The sequence below is a fragment of the Solanum lycopersicum genome, chromosome 2 (genome assembly GCF_036512215.1).
Source record: "Solanum lycopersicum chromosome 2, SLM_r2.1".
In the NCBI taxonomy this organism is placed as follows: domain Eukaryota; kingdom Viridiplantae; phylum Streptophyta; class Magnoliopsida; order Solanales; family Solanaceae; genus Solanum; species Solanum lycopersicum.
Window position 1 is genome coordinate 57,052,374 of NC_090801.1, and position 20,359 is coordinate 57,072,732.

Below are 20,359 nucleotides of genomic sequence, written 5' to 3' on the forward strand. Positions count from 1 at the left end.
CTTCATCATTACTAATATTCCTCACAAGAATTTGACTCTCAAGTGCCAAGACCTCAGGTGATATATGTTGGTGTTTGGAGAAAATTGTATTTAGAGAAATGTTTGGGTTTTGTGAATGTTTAGTCAGATTTTTGGGTAGAATATAATCATGAAGATGTTTTGGTAGCTTATGTTGTCTAGATGGTCTGTTGATAGCTTTGGATATAGGTGAAGTTGCAGGATTGTGCTGAATGGTGGAATGTGAAATTTCAGTTGCATGATTAGGTGAAATGTGAGGTAAAGTGTCATTTGCATCAATTACATTATTGTCAACATGTTGTCCAGTTTGTGTTTCAATATTAGTATGCAGAGTTTCAATGAAGGGAACAGAATCAAGAACAGAAGGAAAAGAAGAAACATCAGACAAAATAGTAAAAGGAAAAATATTTTCTTTAAAAACTACATCCCTTGAGATATGTATTTTTTTAGTGGCTAGACTTAGGACTTTATAACCTTTTGATCCAAAGGGGTAACCTATGAAAATATGGGGTGTTGTCCTGGCTTGAAATTTATCCCTATGAGGTTTTGGAATTGTATGATAACATAGGCAACCAAAAGCTTTCATGTGAGAATATATTGGTTTGGCTTTGTATAGCAACTCATAAGGAGTTTTTCCTTTCACATGAGAATTAGGAAGCCTATTAATGATATATGTGGCACATAACACACATTCACCCCAGTATTTAAGAGGTAATTTTGATTGGAAAAGAAGAGCTCTAGCAGTCTCTAACAAGTATTTGTGTTTCCTTTCCACCACACCATTCTGTTGTGGTGTATAAGGACAGGTTTTTTCATGGATAATTCCCTTTGTTTTGAAGAAGGTGGAAGTTTCTGAATTGACAAACTCTAGTCCATTATCAGTTCTTATGGTCTGAACACATGTGGTGAATTGAGTTTCAATCATTGACAAAAAAGTTTTTATAACTCCCAAGGTGTTACTTTTACATGCTAACAATTGAGTCCATGTACATCTACTGTAATCATCAACAAGAGTGATGAAATACCTACAATTATCATGAGTAATATTATGGTATGGACCCCAAAGATCTATGTGCACAAGTTGAAATATTTTGGTAGAGGTATGAGTGCTATGAGGAAAAGGTATTCTTTCTTGTCTTGCCATGGGGCAGATATTACAAATGAAAGGTTGTTTAGCAGAAAAATTCTCAGGTATTGACTTAATTTCCTTCATCTTCACAAAAGGAACATGTCCAAGTCTATTATGCCACAACACATTTACATCATCATTGGTATGAGTCTTAAAAGAAGCAGAAACACAAGGACTTTTATTGAATGGAACAGAATGTTGATTACATTTATTATGTGTGCATGAAGAAATAGAACAAGAAACAGATTTGAAACTGGAAACATCTCGACTTGAAATTGAGACTGAAGAGCTACATGAATCACCAGAATGATTGGATTTCATCAAGCATTTAGAACACAAAAAGTATAGCCCATCTTTTGCTTCACCAATTACCAGAGGCCTCTTTATTGAAGGGGCCTGCAAAATACATGAGAATTCAGATAAAAATACAATGCTCTTAGGCATAGACTTTGAGAGACAATTAATAGAGATAAGATTGTATTTAAAGGAAGGCACATACAAGACTTCATGTAGAATAATGTTTGATGCAAGTATCACACTACCTATTTTTACTACTTTCACTTTGTAACCATTTGGTAGGGTAATCAATAAAGGACAGGGAAGGTATGCAATATTTGTTAAGAAGGTTATGTTGGAAGTCATATGGTTAGAGGCCCCTGAGTCAAGTATCCAAGAGTCAATTTTATTGTGAGGACACCTGCATGATAATTTGCCAAAATCAACTGAAGAAGTACATGCTATCATACCTGCAAAGGCAGAATTCACAACACCACCTGAAAAATCATTGTGTTGTTGAGTATTGTCTTTCCCAGCTTGAAATTGTTGTAACATCTCCATGAACTGAACATACTGTTCTTTTGTCAGCTGATGACTTGCATCATCATGATTTCCTTTGTGATTTTCTTCTCCTGAGCAATTTTCACCCTGAGTATCAACCATAAGACCTTTGCCTTTGTTCATTCTAGAAGGATTCTGATTGCTCATCTGTGGATAACCATGCAACTTATAACATCTATCTCTAGTGTGCCCTGGTCTTTTGCAATAATCACATATCATTCGAGGCCTGTTGCTACCATTGTAAGAACTGGTCTGGGAGTAATTTGTTCTGAAATTGGAGTTATCTGTGGAAGGGTAATTTGGCTTCATGGACCTAGAAGTACTTGCTCCTGCTGAGCTATTTCCACTGAAGTTAACAGATTCAGTAATTTTCTTTCCTGCACCTCTAGCATATAGGGAAGTAGACTCCATGAACATTTGAGTGTTAGGCTTAATTTCTCTTTGTTTTTCATCCTGTATCAACAAGGAGAAGGTGTGTGCTAGAGAAGGTAATGGATTCAACATGAGAATGTTCCCTCGAATTACAGTATAAACCTCATTCAACCCCATAAGAAACTGTATCAATTTTCTATCCTGATCTACCTTGAACATATTATCCTTAGCTCCACAAGTAGAATTGCAATTACACTGAGTTTTCACATGCAATGTGTTCAACTCTTCCCACAGTCTTTTCATCTTGGTGTAGTAAGTAGTAATGTCTAAAGTTCCCTGTGATAACTCGTTAATTTCACGTTGAACTTGATATAGCTTTGCACCATTAGTTTGGTCATATCGATCCTCTAATTCTTTCCACAGTTCGAATGAATCAGAAACATACTCCACACTTTCTGCAATTTCCTTTGACAGAGAATTAAGGATCCAGGAAGTAACCATATCGTCGCATCTTCCCCATTGACGAAATCGTGGTGTTCCTGGATTAGGCCTTCTACAATCACCATTAATAAATCCTAGCTTATTCTTCACCGATAACACTCTAAGAACACTTCGATTCCATGATCTATATCCTACTCCATCAAAAGGAACTTGAACTAGTGAAGCACCTGGATTATCTGAGGGATGCATATACAGAGGTGAATTGAGTACCTCATTGATAGCACTACTGCCATTTACAGTAGTATCATTTGAAGTTGAACCAGTTTCAGTCGCCATAGTGATTCAATTCAAGGATCTAAGTGAATGAATACAGCGGAAGAAGAGAAAAAAAACAAAATCGATCTGAATTCGATCTAACAATCGATCAGATTCACAACACAAAGAACAAAACGAGTAATTCGATCAACATAACTGCAGAAAACAGAGCAAATACCTCCTGCTCTGATACCATGTCAAAAATACTCCATTATCATGCTTCAATTTTCCATGGATGAACTTGGACAGAAGTTAGAGAAGATGTATGTTTAGAGGGAAACAAAGAAGATGGAAGTTTGGGGGAAAAAGTGTATGTTTATTATGAGAATATCACACTTTTATACAATACAGAAAATATAGAAAATATCTAAAACTGTGTAACAAGAAATATAACAGAATTAAGGATAAACTAACTAGTTTTAACTAACTAACTGCATTAACTAACTAAATGATTGTGTCAACTATAATTATCAATAGATTTTTTTCCCCAAAAGCTAAAGATTTAATGCTACTGGGTAGTCGTGACATGGCTATTAATTCATTACTAAAGAATCATTATTTTTCTACTGAAATTTCTCATTAAAAATATATTCAGCATAACTCAAAAATATTTTAATTGCACAGATGAAAAATATTATAATTTTTTCAGTAATAATTCAATGAGAATATAAAATAATTTCGCTAGCATGATCGTTTCATCAAACTGTCATGCCTAACCTGTGAAGTAGTGGGGTTTAGGCAGACTCTTGCCCCGAGTTAAAAAGTTATATGATACGTATGTGATGTAATTTTTTTAGTATATGTATATATTAAGTTTATATTCTTTAACTAAACATAAAATTAGAGATTGACTAAATAATCTTGCAATTTCAATCATATATTGAAAAAAAGTCTTAGTTTTCCACCACAATCAAATAATGTTATGCTGATAAGCTTGTACGTTGCTCTTGAAAACACATGTCATCTATATGTGACAAGCAGTAACGGATCTAGAATTTTATAGTTATGGATCTGTTCAGAAAGTAGTGGTGCCAAAAATTAAAAAAAAAAGGCTTCGAACTCAAGGACAAACAACACCACAATAGCCTTAAGCACCCATTTCATGAGGCAATAGACCAATTAGATCATTTTTTAATTGAGTGCTTTTTATTGATTTCATTTAAATACATCTTAATTTTACATATATATATTTCAAGACGAGGTTGACAAGTGTTCGAGCACCCGAAAGACTTATGTGGGTCCGCCCCGTGATGAAGAGTCTGGACACAAAGACGTGCAACTTTAAATTGTTTGCAAAATTCAGAAATTATAATGACGATAGATAATTTGTAGATTAGTGCTGGAGAAAACAACATGAATACTAAATTATCTCATCTCCTTATGTATTTGATTGCTTAATAAATTTTAGAAAAAACACAAAATCAGCTACCTTTATTCACCTTAGCTTTTGTTATTCTTTTTTCTTCAACAAAAAGTTTTGGTAATTCCCACTTAAAACTATTTTGGAGAAGAAATCGTCATATATTTATTGATAATTCGAAAAATAATTTAACTCGTAATTATTAGATAAGGTACATCATCTTCAATCGACATCCACAATCATCATATAATTTTTTACATATGAATAATATTAATTTATAGTATTGAAATCTTAATACAATAGACATCCAAAATCATCATATAATTTTTTTACATATTCAAAAATATAAAGAGTCATAAATTTTTAGTCTTGACATCTTAATATAACATCTTACAGCATTATAAGAATTCAGATATATACTCAAATCGAGATATCTAACTAATTGTTTAGATCATCTTCATTGGTGATTCTCATGGTGTCCACATATGATTTCCCATCAAGTTCACGTGTGAAAAATCCTTTATAAAATTGAGTGACTCCAATTTTTTTGAATTTTGGTGGATTTTGAGGTGTAACAAGGCTACTTGATGGACCTAATATACCATCCAATCTTGGACTCTGAAATGTTGCTACTGAAATCCTTTCTTTTTCTGAGCTCACCACTGATCTATGTTCTATGCTTTTGTATATTCCATTTGAGAAAATCTGATCCAAAAAAAAAAAAAAAACATTTATAGTACATATATAATAAAAAAGAAGATAAGAGTGGGGCTACGAGTAAGGCTGTCAAATATGGCCTACAAAAACGATGGCTCGCCAAGAGTTTTAAGGATTGAGCAGAAGATAGTTTTATATTGGGCTAATTTTAGATCGATTTATTATAATTCATAGGAATGTATATGATCGGGTTGATTCAGACTTTTCCAATATCAAATTAAATTACTTCTGTTTGATTTTTGAATTTATAAACTAAACAAATAAAATTTGAGTTTTTCAATTTCGGGTTTTTTCGATGAAGTGTTCATACAACCATATACTTTACTTGTACTTCAAGTATTTCTTTAGTCCTATCAAAATGTAACTATCTAAGTTATTTCTTAAGAAAACAACACAAAATATGATATGATTAATGACACTAAAATATCTAACAAAAAAATAATAATAAAATCGCGTTAAACTATATTGCAAATTAATAAGTCATAGAAATTGATCAGAATTTAAAATTACTAAATCATGCTAAAATAAGTTTAATAAGTATTAGTTACATGATTAAATACTAAAAGAAAATAAAATTAGATGCATTTTAATTGTCTAAACCTATGTAAAACTAAAAAAATAAATAATTCAATATTATGTCATTCTTAGTGTTGAGTTGATTTTTTTTTTGCATTAGTATCAATTATTTAAACTTTATTATAATTACCAACATGTATGAACTATAATTTTTATTGGATCATTAAAAATTCTAACTTTCAAACATGAAATAAATACATTAAAAGATAAAAACTATGAAAAAGTATAAGAGATATTTAAAAATTATATCAAAGTAAGTATTTTTATGTATAATAAAATTTTAAAAATATATATAAAATGTCGGGTTGATTTGATCTCAGTTTGATTTTTTCAAGTTGAAACTAAACCAACTCAAATATAATCAGATTTTTTTTGTCCAACACCAAATCAAGTCAAACCAAATTACTAATCAATTTTTTTTCTGATTTGACTCCTTTTACGATTTGATTCAATTTTATACGCCCCTAATAACTCATTTTGAAAGTGATCTTCAATTTAACTCAATATTAGCCTAGTTATTGCTTATCTCTAAGATTTTGTTTGATTTTTTCTATAGGCCAGGATTCGAATCTTACAACTCTAGTCCCTAAGTCAAGGTCAGAGTTGAAACCAGGTCTCGGGAGTTAGGTTCTATGTCAAAGTCGGATTGAATTTCGGGTTTAATCAATGAACGCTAATTGATTTTTTTTTTCAAGCTAGTGTCACATAAGTCGGAAAGGGGTAGAAAATTACTTATAAAATAAGTTTAGAAAGTAATATGACCTTAGTATAGTATAATTATATCTTTTAGATTTCAAACATAGGATAAAAAAGTACTTCTACATTTTCCCTAAATAAATTGTACGATTGATATAGCTAATGCAGACTCCTAAATAAGTATGGACTACTGAAACACTAATACCAAGGAAATTTATGGGAATATTCAACTAGCTAGTCATGAGATGTTTTTTCTCTTCATTTTGTTACTTGTTATATCTCCCCTTTGACAAAAGATCGTAGTCAAATATCACCACATAAATTAAAACTACGGTAAAAATAATACCATACTACTCAATAAATATTGAGAGAAGAGGATGAAGGAAGTACCTCAAAAGCATCTCCAACATTGACTATGAAGGCATTAGGGAGTGGTTCAATGGGGATCCAAATTCCATCTTTTTTAATTTGAAGACCTTGAGTTTCATTAACTTGAAGAAGTATTGTAAGGCCTGTTGCATCTGAATGAGGAGTAAGTCCCATCACTTTCTCTGGTTGTGGACATGGTGGATAGTAATTCATCCTCATCGATTGCATTCCTTCTTTGAAAACACTCTTCACTTCATCTTCATCAATCCCCAAAGCTTTACCCAACGTTTCCAATACTCTCATGCTTAGCTTCTTTATTTCATCCGCGTACTCTTCAATCGTCTCTCTACATTTATACGCATTAATAAGCGATTCTCTTACTTATTTTCAAGCGTTAAAAAGGGCGCAAACAACGTTTGGTATGTACCTAAGTGAAAGGTAAAGCTTGGAAAACACAGGCTTTCGCAAATATGTGGGTGAAGTCTTCAAGTAAAAGAGATCAGCCCAGTCAAGCTTTTGTTCATCAGAGACGACGAATAGCTGTCCAAATCCATCTGTATCTCCTGAAGATTTTTCAAACTTTTTCTTCTCTTCTAATGGCAGATCGAAGAATTTTTGAGTCTCGTCTTTCATCTTCTCCACTACTGAACAACTAACTCCATGATTAATCAACTGCAGCATGTAGTTGAACTTGTTATTACTATCTATTGCGCATGGAGTTTAAACTATTGGGAGTGTAATACACTTTATGCATATATGTATTTTAACTTAGTTTTAAATCACATTTATATTCTTTAACTTTGGATATATAAAAGTAGACGCTCAAATTAGTATAAAATTGAACAAATAGACATGTAGGTCTAACATGACATCCTACATGTCATTTTTGTTCTACATGGTATCCTACGTGTATTGTTTCATGTAGGACTTATATATTTACTTGTTCAACTTTATACAAGTTTAAGTTATACATATCCAAACTTGGAGGGACATACATGTAAAATAAATCCAAGTTAAAGAGCACATTTATATAGTATGCCTACCTTCTGTTTTACCAGCAAAACTTCGCCACATAAATAAAATATGTCTTAATTTTTTTTTAAGTAAATCATTAATATTAATTGAAAGATAAACATTAAAGTATTACTATCCCAGAAGAATTTTTTTAAAAAAAAAGATAAAATCTAGAATTTTTTTCTTACCCCACCCTTTTATTCTTTTAATTTTTTTTAAAAAAATTCCAAACTTCACCCCCTTCCTCACTTCTTCCTAAAAAAGATTGATATTATTTTTATTTTTTTATTAAAAAAGAAATTCTACCATACACCGTCTACTCTCTTTTTTCTTTTTTAGATATATTTTTTTAGTTTTGTGCTAGATATGTACATATATTTTTAGAAAAATATTATATATAACACAATATGAGGAAATAATTGAAAGTATTGTGTTAGGTGGAGTGAGGTAGAATTTTTTTTTAAAAAAATAAAATAATATCTAAATTATTATTTGGAGAGTTAGGGGGAGAGGAAGTAAGATATTTTCAAAAAGACTTTTACAAATGGAATTTTATTTTTCTTTTAAAAAAACTAAAAAATTGTGGTGGGGAGGGGGTGGGGTGAGAGGAAGTGGTGGAGTCTGGAGTAAAAGTAAGAAAAATATTTTATACTTTATTTTATAAATTTTTTGGATATATAGTAATGCCTTTACTTTTAACTTTAACTAATACTATAATTTATTAAATTTTTTTGTTAAGGTGAAATATAATTTTGTCTATTATTTTAATTGATATTAATAATCTATTTAATTTTTGCCTAGAATGTTTTGTCCATGATTTTTATGGCATAATACATGTATATGCCCTTTAACTTGGCATCATTTAACATGTATACGATCCAACTTTGGGCTGTGCAAAAATAGACACTTAAACTTGTATAAAGTTGAACAGATTGACACATTAATCTTACATGGTACAATACACACAAGACACCATGTAGAACGTAAATTACCATGTAAGATGCCACATAGGGTGTATGTGTCTATTTGTTCAATTTTATACGAGTTTAAGTGTCTACTTATGCACACTCAAAGTTAAAAGGACATAAATATAACATGAGGTAAAGTTAAAGGAGTAGGTGTAGACGTACATACACCATGATATAAGAGTGTAATAAAAGAGAAAAATGTGTTTCTCAAACTACTAAGTAATAACTTAAATGTGAGACTCATATTCTCAATAATTTAGGTATAGAACTAAGAAAAGATTGATTTAGGTGTTTTTGACACTGAAAAAAATTGTATCATAAAAGTCGAGACAAAGTAAAAATATGCAAATACAACCTATATATGGTCCGTTTTGGCTGAACCACGGACTACTTCAAGGCCAATGGGCTTTACCGTTTTGAACCAAACAATCTTAAAAACTGATATCATATTAAAGTATGTGATAATTTTATTTAGAAAGCTTAAACTAAAGAATACATATGCTCTTTTAATTGATATTTTGTATGAGAAAAGTCACTTGATATATCTTTGCTAGTATATTATTGATCTATATGTACCTGAAAGAAACCCCAATCTTTAGCTGCTAAGTGCAACTTGTTAAGCTCAAGATTCATGGAGTCATGATCATTAAAGTTGATCAATCGTTGCATATCAATTACTGGGACTTCTTTATAAATTGATGATGCAATTGAACGGTCTTGATCATCGCGTACGTATCGCGATGGAATCGACACGAGTTTCTTCTTGGCCAGTTCCTGTACAGAAGGAACTTCCATGTACTTGACTTCTATGTCTCTCATATTTGTTTAACTGCTTAATTCTATGGTGTTCCAATATTGAATAATTTGATATTATATATATTAACTCTACCATCCCTTTCATTTCACTTGTGTCCACAACTATTTTACGATGATATCTCAATTTTAATTAATTTATTGCGTGTGAGGTCAGTACAATTGGTGGGCAAAAGTAGGACCAAACAAAGACCAGAACATGCACCACCAGAATCATATTATGTATGGTTATACACTTGTTATAAACAGAAAAAAAGTCAACATTATCCTTGAATTATTCAAAATAGCTCATATATATCCGTTAATTATGTTTGGGATCAAAACTATCCTTGCCATCTATGTTTAGGACCATAAATATCCTTAAAACGTTATCTTTGTCATTAGTGTTGACATGGCAGTCCATCCATGTGGTCCAACGTGACAAAAATACCGTTCTCTCAATAATGTTCTTCCTAGCTAGTTCATTCCTATAACAGAAAGAAAATCAAATATAATTCTTTCATTGTTCTTGTTTGAGTTGTTATTCGGGCTCTGGAGCTCCAATGTCAAAGTGTACTGAAGTTTGTTTGAGGTTGTAATTGTTCGTTGACGGATCGAGTTCATTGTTTGGAATTTGGGGTCATAGATTCACAAAATTGATTTTTAGTTTTTCAAGCTTTTAATAACTATTTCATATATTTTTGGGGATTTCAACTCAAATCTTCAAAATATCAATCTTCAAAGAAAAAAATCAATTGTTAAACGACAATTTTTAGCTTCAATAACAATATTCAAGCAATTTTTAGTAACATTCAGCTAAATCTCTTCAAATTTTTGCACTTCAAAAACCCAATGAAGGAGAGAAATTTCTCATCAACAAGCTTTCAAATAAGTAACTATTTTTGAGTTTCAACACAAAAAGAATGACTTCAACAGTTTTTCAGCATCTTTCAACCTTGAGAATTAAAATTTCAGCCTCAGATTCGATGACATCAAAATCCAAACAATGGATTTGATCATTCAACACACAACTACTATCTCAAACGAACTTTAACACACTACGAAATTGAAATTTTAAAGTCCATGCAATAACGCATACAAGAACAATGAAAAAACTATTTGTGATATTATTTTTTAAAAAAAGAAATTGTGATAGAATGAAACAAGAAAGAACAACATAATTGAGAGGAAGGGATTTTTGCCATGTTGGACTCCCTAGATAGACTATCGTGTCAGCACATATGACAAAGATAACATTTTAAGGATATTATCGTCCAAAATATAGACATCAAGGGTAATCTAGATCCCAAACATAAATAAAGGATATATATGAGTTATTTCGAAGAGTTCCAGGATAATTTTGACAATTTTCAATATCATAAATAACGTGGGACAATAGAAATCGTGTCAATTTGTTTATTCTATTTTTAAAATTAATTTAGTATTTAAAAAAGAACATTTTTTCTTTTTTTTTTTATTTCAATTTTTCATATGATATATTTATAAATACAAATACAAAAATTCTTTTTACTTTCTTAAATTATATGTCAAATCAAAATCATATAAACAAATTAAAGTGAAGAGAAAAACAACTTATTATTAACGATCACCCCTACATATATGTGAAATATTTTTCTTTTAACTTCTTTTTTTTAGTATTATATATATAGTTTGGATTCTCTAATCAAACATAAAATTAGAGGTTGACTTAATAATTTAGAAACCGTTAGAAGGTGAGACTTTCAACGTGATGTTTATAAAATTGTCACGAGTTTCTCCCATTTATGTTTAGCTGCTTAATTCTATGGCGTTCTGATATTGAATAATTTGATATTTTATTAATGCATAATCCATAAAATATGTCCTTAACTTGATCACATTTCATATTATGTCCTTTAATTTTGAGCGTGCACAAATAGACACTTAAATTTGTATAAAATTGAACAAGTAGACACAAACATTCTAGATGACATTATGCACGGAAATTTGTGTCCTACATGATGTCCTACGTATATTGTGACATATAAGACTTGTGTATTGTGACATATAGGACTCATGTGTATATTTATTCAACTTTATACAAATTTAAGAGTCTATTTGTGCACATTCAAAATTAAAAAGCATAAATATAAAAATAAATTAAGTTAAAAAATATATTTATGCATTATACCTTACGTTAACTGTACCATCCCTTTCCTTTCACTTATGTCCACAACTTTTTTACGATGGTATCTCAATTTCATTAAATTATTGCGTGTGAGGTCAATAAAAATGTCACAATCTGTTGGCAAAATTAGGACTAACAAAGACATAATTTCTAATTCTTGGTATAGGTTTAAAGCAGTAATGTCAATCAACTTTAAAGCTTTAAAGTCTTTATGAGCGTGAACTAAGTGTTATTAAAATTAATATTGCTAAAAATTTTAAAAATTTATACTAAAAATGTTAATTATTGTTATAGATATATATTTAGCGACAATTAACGACTAATAATCTTTATGATATAGTGCACCAGAAAAATATTTATTTATATCCTCGTTACCTCATCAATATGTGGGCCATCGGAGATGTCTTAATTTTTTAATAGTTTTTAAAAAAAATGTGTTTTACTTTAAAATACACAAAAAATCAAAAATATATTTTTACTTTTTTAAAATTACGTATCAAGTCATAACAATACAAATAAATTAAAATAAAGTGATATCGCTATCATGAATGACACACGTATAAAGAAATTTTTGCGGTTCACACGTATATCCTTTGCTATGACTTACCCCTTGTCCTTAAAAAAAAAAAGAAAAAGATTTACACCACAATATATTTGCTTCACTACAAAATTATTAAAAAGTCAATTTTTCAATATTACAAAGAGCAAAACAGGACGTTGGAAATAAAAAAAACATAAAATAATTGTTTAAATTAAAAGACTTCAAAAATTATTTAAAAAGATCACCTCTTTCTTTCTATTAAAAAATAATTCCCTTCATTTCTCTCTCCCCCCTTTAAGTTACCAACTTCCATTACCATATAATTCAACCTTTTTATGGTTTTGTTGTGAATTGTTAGATTTCTATAGTTAAAGTCTTCCTGAGTTCTCAAACCAAGGAAGAAGCAGAATGTAGGAAGAAGAAGAAGGAAACTAAAATTGTTATTCTCTCATCTGTAATTCAATGCAAGATACATGATATGAGAAATATATATACACGTTTTATATCACACTTTCTAGAAGATTCTCTAACAATGTATGTAACTGCATAACTAACTTTTAACTACTTTCTAACAAACTTAGTTAAGCCTAACTCAACTACAATTACATCAGCTTGCTCCTTTAGTTCAACACTCCCCCTCAAGCTGATGGCTTGAATATATCTTTTAGGCCTATCTTCCTTAGCAAGTATTCATGTTGAGCTCTTCCTAGTCCTTTAGTAAGTATATCTACCAATTGTTCTTCAGTAGACACATGATCAGTTTCAATCATCCCTTTGCTAACCTTTTCTCTTACAAAGTGACAATCAATGTCAATATGTTTGGTTCTCTCATGAAATATGGGATTTGCAGCTATTTGAATAGCTGCCTTACTATCACATCTTAAGGTTATAGGTTGTTGAATTTGAGCTCCAAGTTCACTGAACAATCCTACCAACCACGTAAGTTCTGCAGTGCAAGCTGCCATACTTCTGAATTCTGCCTCAGCAGAACTTCTAGACACAGTTTCTTGCTTCTTAGATTTCCAGGAAATAACTGCTCCACCAAACTTAACTAAATACCCTGTGACAGACCTTCTTGTTTCCACGCATGCTCCCCAGTCTGAATCACAATAGGCCATAAGTTGATTTGTAGTACCAGCAGGCATCATCAGTCCCATTCCTGGAGTCCCCTTGATGTATCTCACTACTCTTAGAGCAGCTTCCATGTGAGATCTTTTTGGACAATGCATATATTGGCTTAAGAACTGTACAACAAATGCAATATCAGGTCTTGTCATGGTCAAATATAGAAGTTTTCCCACTAGTTTTTGGTATGATGCATGATTTTCCAATACTTCATCACCAATTTCAGCTTTGCTTGATACATGTTTATCATATTCTGCAGAAGTTAGCTTTTGATTTATCTCAAATGGTGTACTTGCTGGTTTTGCTCCACTCATTCCAGTTTCAGCAACCAATTCTAATGCATATTTTCTCTGACACATTACAATACCTTCATTTGATCTGGCTACTTCAATTCCCAGGAAGAATTTAAGTTCTCCAAGATCTTTCATCTTGAAGCTATGCTGTAAATCCTTCCTTGCTTTGTTTATCAATGTCTGACTATTTCCAGTTACTATCAAATCATCCACATATACTAGAATTATTACTAACTCTTTTCCTGTCCTTTTGATGAACAAAGAATAATCATAATGACTTTGTCTAAATCCCATTTGAATAAGAGCACCAGTCAGTTTTTTGTTCCACTGCCTTGGAGCTTGTTTCAACCCATATAAAGATTTATGAAGTTTGCAGACCTTGTGAGACTCCCCCTGTCTTGCAAACCCCTCAGGAATAGTCATATATACTTCCTCTAGTAAGTCACCATTTAGAAAAGCATTATGTACATCCATTTGATAGATATACCACATATTAGAGGCTGCAAGAGCAATCAGAGATCTGACAGTCACCATTTTTGCAACTGGTGAAAAAGTCTCAAAGTAATCCATCCCAGCTTGTTGGCTATAGCCTTTGGCCACTAGCCTGGCTTTATGTCTTTCCACCTCTCCAGAAGCTTTGTACTTAACTTTATATATCCATCTACAACCAATAGGTATTTTACCACTTGGAAGATCAACAATAGACCATGTCTGATTTGATTCTAAGGCTGCAATTTCTAATTTCATAGCATGAACCCAGTCTGGATCCTTTGAAGCTTGTTGAAAAGAACCAGGTTCTGTAATAGAAGAGTACACTAACAAAGCATAATGATAGGACTTGGATATATTAGAGTATGTGACAAAGGATGAAATAGGATAAGCACATTGATTGACAGAAGAAGGAACAACAAAGTCAGTCATCCATGTAGGAGGATGTCTTATTCTGGTAGATTTCCTAAGATTAACAGGAGAGGATAAAGAAGTTAGAGGAAGTGAGGAGAGCTGAACAAATTCAGTGACATCTAGATTAGGCTGTGAGATAGGTTCAGTAATAGGAGGATTCATAGATTGATTGGATTCAGTAGTAATGAAGATAGGAGACTCTTGAAGAATATTTGACACATCAAGTACAGGGAAAAGAGGAGAACCATAAGATTTTGCATGTATGAAAGGAAACACTGACTCCTGAAACACTACATTTCTGCTAACATAAAAACTATTAGAATGAAGATCATAGAGTTTATAACCTTTTTGAGTAGATGAATAGCCCCTGAATACCCCTGGAACAGCTTTTGCCTTGAATTTATCAGATGATGGTGTAGATGAGGCATAAGTGAGACAGCCAAAAACTCTAAGATGAGATAAAGAAGGAGGATGACTATGTAAAATTTCAAAAGGTGTTTTGAAGTTTAGTAGCTTGGAAGGAAGTCTATTGATAATATATACAGCAGTCATAACACATTCACCCCAAAATTTCAAAGGTAAAGTAGCTTGGAACCTAAGAGATCTTGCTACACCAAGAATTGTTCTATGTTTTCTTTCTACAACTCCATTTTGTTGAGGAGTGTAGACACAAGAACTTTGATGTAGTATGCCATAATCAGACACCAATGACTGAAATTCAGAACTAAAGAATTCACAATCATTATCAGTCCTTAGTACTTTCATAGTAGTTGAAAACAAATTCATTATTCTATTCAGAAAGTTCCTCAGTACAACAATGACTTCAGACTTAAATTGGATTAGAAACAACCAGGTAAACCTGCTATGATCATCTACCAAAGTAACAAAATACCTTTTTTTATTGTAAGTAGGAACTCGATAAGGACCCCAGATATCACAATGCAACAACTCAAAAACAGACTTAGAGTAGGAACTACTAACAGGAAAAGGAAGTTTAGTATGTTTTGCCAAAGGGCATACAGTACACAACTGATGAGAATGGTGTAAATATTGAAGTTGTTTATGAACTCTGATGATATTCATGGGAGCATAACCCAGCCTTCTGTGCCAAAGGATGCTAGATTCAAAAAGTTTTCTTGAGTGATACCAGATCTAGTTGTAAAACCACATATAGCAGACTTCTCAGAATTGCTCTTTAAGATGTACAAACCCTGTTCTTCTCTACCAATCCCCTTCACCATGCCATTTAAGAGATCCTAAAATATACAGAAGTCAGGAAAAAATGCTACAGAACATTTTAACTCCCTTGTTAACCTTGAGACTGACAACAGATTAAACTTAAACTCTGGTAGCACTAGCACATTCGAGATAGAACAATCATTGAATATTTTTGAACTTCCTGTATAGGCTACTGATACTGTCTGTCCAGTAGGAAGATGAACTTTATTATCTGCATATTGAGACATTTTATGACATGTATGTAATATCTCAGAACTAGATGCCATATGATTTGAAGCTCCTGTATCTATTATCCACTTAACAGATCCACTATTGACTGAAGTAGATCTTTGAGTACCTGCATTTGCTGTTTGAATGGTAGGGATGAATCATCATTTGTTTTGTTCAACAAGTGAAGAATTTGTTGATACTGTTCTGGAGTAAATGAAGGAAGAATAGATGATTGTGCTGCAGTTCCTCCTACTTCCTGATTTGTATTATATGAACTTGAGTTCTTTGCCTCATCAGAACAAGAAGAAAAATAATTGCCTACTTGATTAGCAAATTGAGATGATCCTTGTCTTCTGTTCTTAGGCCAGTCAGATGGATATCCTATGAGTTTGTAACACTGTTCCTTAGTATGTCCATTATAATTGCAAAACTCACAAACTACTGGTTCTCTCTTTTGTGGTCTGCTTCCCCCTGCTGATGATACTTTACCATTGTGATTGCCTCCTGAATTAGAACCTCCTCCATGAAATGATCTGTTAGAATTAAACACTCTTCCATTGTTATTAGGCTGACTTCCTTTTTTACTGAAGAATGCAGCTCCTTCCAACACCTCAGAACTCTTACTGACTGAAGTTGACATTGCAATTGATCTTTGGCTTTCATGATTTATCACTAATGAGTAAGCCTTGTTCAGTGTTGGAAGAGCTGTTAACATTAGGATTTGACTTCTACATTGAGCATATGTCTCATTAAGACCCATGAGAAATTGTAAAAGTCTTTGATATCCATAATGTTGAGCATAACTACGAGATTCAGTGCAATTGCATCCAGGACATGGTATGAGTGCATCAAACTCATCCCACAAATTTCTCAACTGAGAAAAATAGTCAGAAACAGATTGACTACCTTGTGTAAGAGTAGCAATTTCTCTATGAAGATAGAACACTCTGGAACCATTCACAGTATCAAATCTCTCCTGCAAATCTAGCCAGACCTTATGAGCATTCGAAGCATATATTATGCTGCTCAGTAATTCAGACTTCACAGAGTTCATTATCCAAGATAAAACCACTGCATTCACTTTTTCCCACTGATCATACATTGATTCTTCAAATGTATCTTTAGTGTGTCTGCCATCTACAAAGCCTAATTTGCTTTTTCCCAACAATCCTAAACGCATAGATCTACTCCAAAGTGCATAATTTTCAGATCCAGTCAGTTGAATCGAAATAAGAGAGCTACCTGAAGTGTCGTTAGGATATAGATACAGAGGATGTGTGTGATCAATCACAGATCTGCCTGAAACCGCTGGGACTGCTGAAACTACCGGAACTGCACCTTCTACTTCCATGATCTTCTTCTAAATTTGAATATAACACTAATCTGAACTCTTTGATCGAAGCTCTGATACCATGTTATATTTCTATAGTTGAAGTCTTCCTGAGTTCTCAAACCAAGGAAGAAGCAGAATGTAGGAAGAAGAAGAAGGAAACTGAAATTGTTATTCTCTCATCTGTAATTCAATGCAAGATACATGATATGAGAAATATATATACACGTTTTACATCACACTTTCTAGAAGATTCTCTAACAATGTATGTAACTGCATAACTAACTTTTAACTACTTTCTAACAAACTTAATTAAGCCTAACTCAACTACAATTACATCAGCTTGCTCCTTTAGTTCAACATGAATCAAAAGCATCACCCTGCAAAATCATGTACAAACAAAAGATAACGTGTCATTCGCAAAAAGAGGCAGGAGTGCAATATTAGTCGGTTCGATTTTAAAGTTTAACGGTTTAATTTATAGAATCATAAATATATTGATTTATCGATTTTTGGTTTATTGATTATTGATCATTATCGATTTACTAATTGGTTTAACGGTTACAATTTGACAAAAAAAACCACTGGAAACATTTAATAACAAGGTGACAAACCAAATAAATCATGCACATGAGTTTACAAGTTACATCTTTCTCAAAAGTAAGCACTTTTACATTGTAGAATAACCAAGAGTTTGGGACAACCAGAAGTAAAAGTAGGAAATCAAACTCTAAGTCAAGTACTTTACATACAAAATGGTATAAATATAATTATTTAACTTACTACCAAATTATGGGTTTTACCAATTAAAAAAAATTAAAACCGTTAAAAACTGACAATCCAATAACAAAAAAAAGTCAAAATTTTAATTAAAAGCGCTAAATCAATAACCCAATATAAATAAACCAATAACTTTTTTCGATTCCAATTATCAGTTTCGATTTGTTTTTAAATGTCCCTAATGCAAATCATGAATCGCTTTATATATATAAACCTTGTAGTTAGGATTTTGATTGTGTTGTTACCGTGTTCTTTTTTTAATATTTTTAACAGGGAAAATATATTTTTCTCATCTATTTTAAAGTAATTTTTCTTTGAAATTTTATTTATTCTTAATGAGATAAATTATAATTATATAACAATATATTATAATTTGTTTTTAGATAACAAGATTTTAAAAAAGTCATGCCTAATATGTGACATATTGGTTGGTTTTTAGTCGAGCCTAGATCAATTTTACATTATGTTAGGATCTAACAATTTACATTTACAAATTCCATTGATTTCATCACTTTAGAAAATAGCAGTTCACCAATTTTATCTATTCATCATCGTCGATAATTATAAACTTTTGTTACTGTTTTTTATTATTATTAATTACATGTCAATATTCATCACTAATAACGACACAATCATTATATTGTCAATACATTATAATCAGTTATCGTTGTTACTGTCATTAGTCACCATTTACAATCACCACTATCAACCATCACATTTTATATATTGCTGTCTTCGCTAATTATTAATCACCACCATAACCTGTTACTATCATCCACCACAACTATCAATCTCAACTGCCAATCACCATACTTCTCTCAAAAAGTTTTTTTATTTTAAACAGTAATTTTAACAAAGCTACTTCTTAAAATAAGAAGTTCTTGATAGTTAGGGGAAACAGTTAATCGAACGTCGATCATTAGTGTAACTTTGACAAAAAGAGAAAATTACTAGTTATCTCGATTTGTCGTAAAGTGAAAAGTTACAAGTAAAAATTTATTTTGTTTTAATTTTTTAATAATGGTAGGATTAACTTAATTACAATTAATTCAACTACTAATTAATTTTCATGGTATCAACATATGATTTCCCAACAAGTTCACGTGTGACATATCCTTTATAAAATTGAGCAACTCAAATTTTTTTGAATTTTGGTGGATTATGAGCATTAATAAGGCTATTAGCTGGACCTAATTCACCATCTAATCTTGGATTTTGAAATGTTGCTACTGACATTCTTTCTTTTTCTGAGTTCACCACTGATCTATGCTCTATGCTCTTGTAAATTCCATCTGAGAAAATCTGGCAAAAAAAAAAAAAAAACTTTACACAAAGCTTACAAAGACTAAAACCAAATAAAACAAATGGAATGTGGTAAAAAAAAATGCTTGAAATTGATTTATTAATTAAGTACAAAGATTCATTTTTGAATCAAGTTATTAAGAAATGATATTTCCCCCTCTATATTTTACACTAACTTACCTTCACATAAAATAGGATGGATTTAAATCATTTCATCAATTACTCTGATAGTATTATCTTTTTAATTTGTCTAAAAAGGATTTTATTTTTATATACTTAGAAATATTTTAATTTTAATTTTTTACTGAAATAATATATTGTCACATAAATATCTAAATCGTCCTTTCTTTTTCATATTACATATTATCTTATTTTAGAAAATGCACAAGTATCCTTTCAACATATGCTTGAAATTTCATAGACACACTTATATTATACTAAGATCATATTACCTCTGAACTTATATTTTATAAATATTTTTCTACCCTTTTAGACCTACGTGACACTATCTTGTGGGCCCAGCGTGTATTGACTTTTTTTCAATCTAGTGTCAGGTAGGCCAAAAAGGAGTAGAAAATTATTTATAAAATAAGTTCAGGGGTAATAGAACCTTCGTATGATAAAAATTTATCTCTGGAATTTCAGATTAAGACTGAGAGAGTACCTATACATCTTTCCTTCAATATCATCACATAAATTGAAACACGAGAATATGAAAAAAAAAAAAAAAGAGTAAAGGAGAGAATAAAGGAATTAGTACCACCTCTAAAGCATCTCCAACATTGACTACAAAGGCATTAGAAAGGGGTAAAATGGGAATCCAAATTTCGTCTTTTTTAATTTGAAGACCTTCAATTTCATTGAG

The 20,359-nt window shown here is 31.5% G+C and overlaps 2 protein-coding genes across 2 annotated transcripts; both read right to left on the minus strand.

Annotated features, from left to right (window-relative positions):
• Positions 1-4,529: 4,529 nt before the first annotated feature.
• Positions 4,530-9,723, minus strand: LOC101262071 (oxoglutarate-dependent flavonoid 7-O-demethylase 1). Its single transcript, XM_004232958.5, has 4 exons — positions 9,389-9,723; positions 7,258-7,502; positions 6,852-7,176; positions 4,530-5,177 (listed from the first exon to the last, which is right to left on the minus strand). The coding sequence occupies exons 1-4, from the start codon at positions 9,629-9,631 to the stop codon at positions 4,911-4,913; spliced, it is 1,080 nt and encodes a 359-aa protein (XP_004233006.1). The 5' UTR covers positions 9,632-9,723; the 3' UTR covers positions 4,530-4,910.
• A 6,294-nt stretch (positions 9,724-16,017) lies between these two features.
• LOC138342222 (uncharacterized) lies at positions 16,018-18,477 on the minus strand. Its single transcript, XM_069294465.1, has one exon. The coding sequence runs from the start codon at positions 17,431-17,433 to the stop codon at positions 16,162-16,164; it is 1,272 nt and encodes a 423-aa protein (XP_069150566.1). The 5' UTR covers positions 17,434-18,477; the 3' UTR covers positions 16,018-16,161.
• Between the last annotated feature and the right edge of the window lie 1,882 nt (positions 18,478-20,359).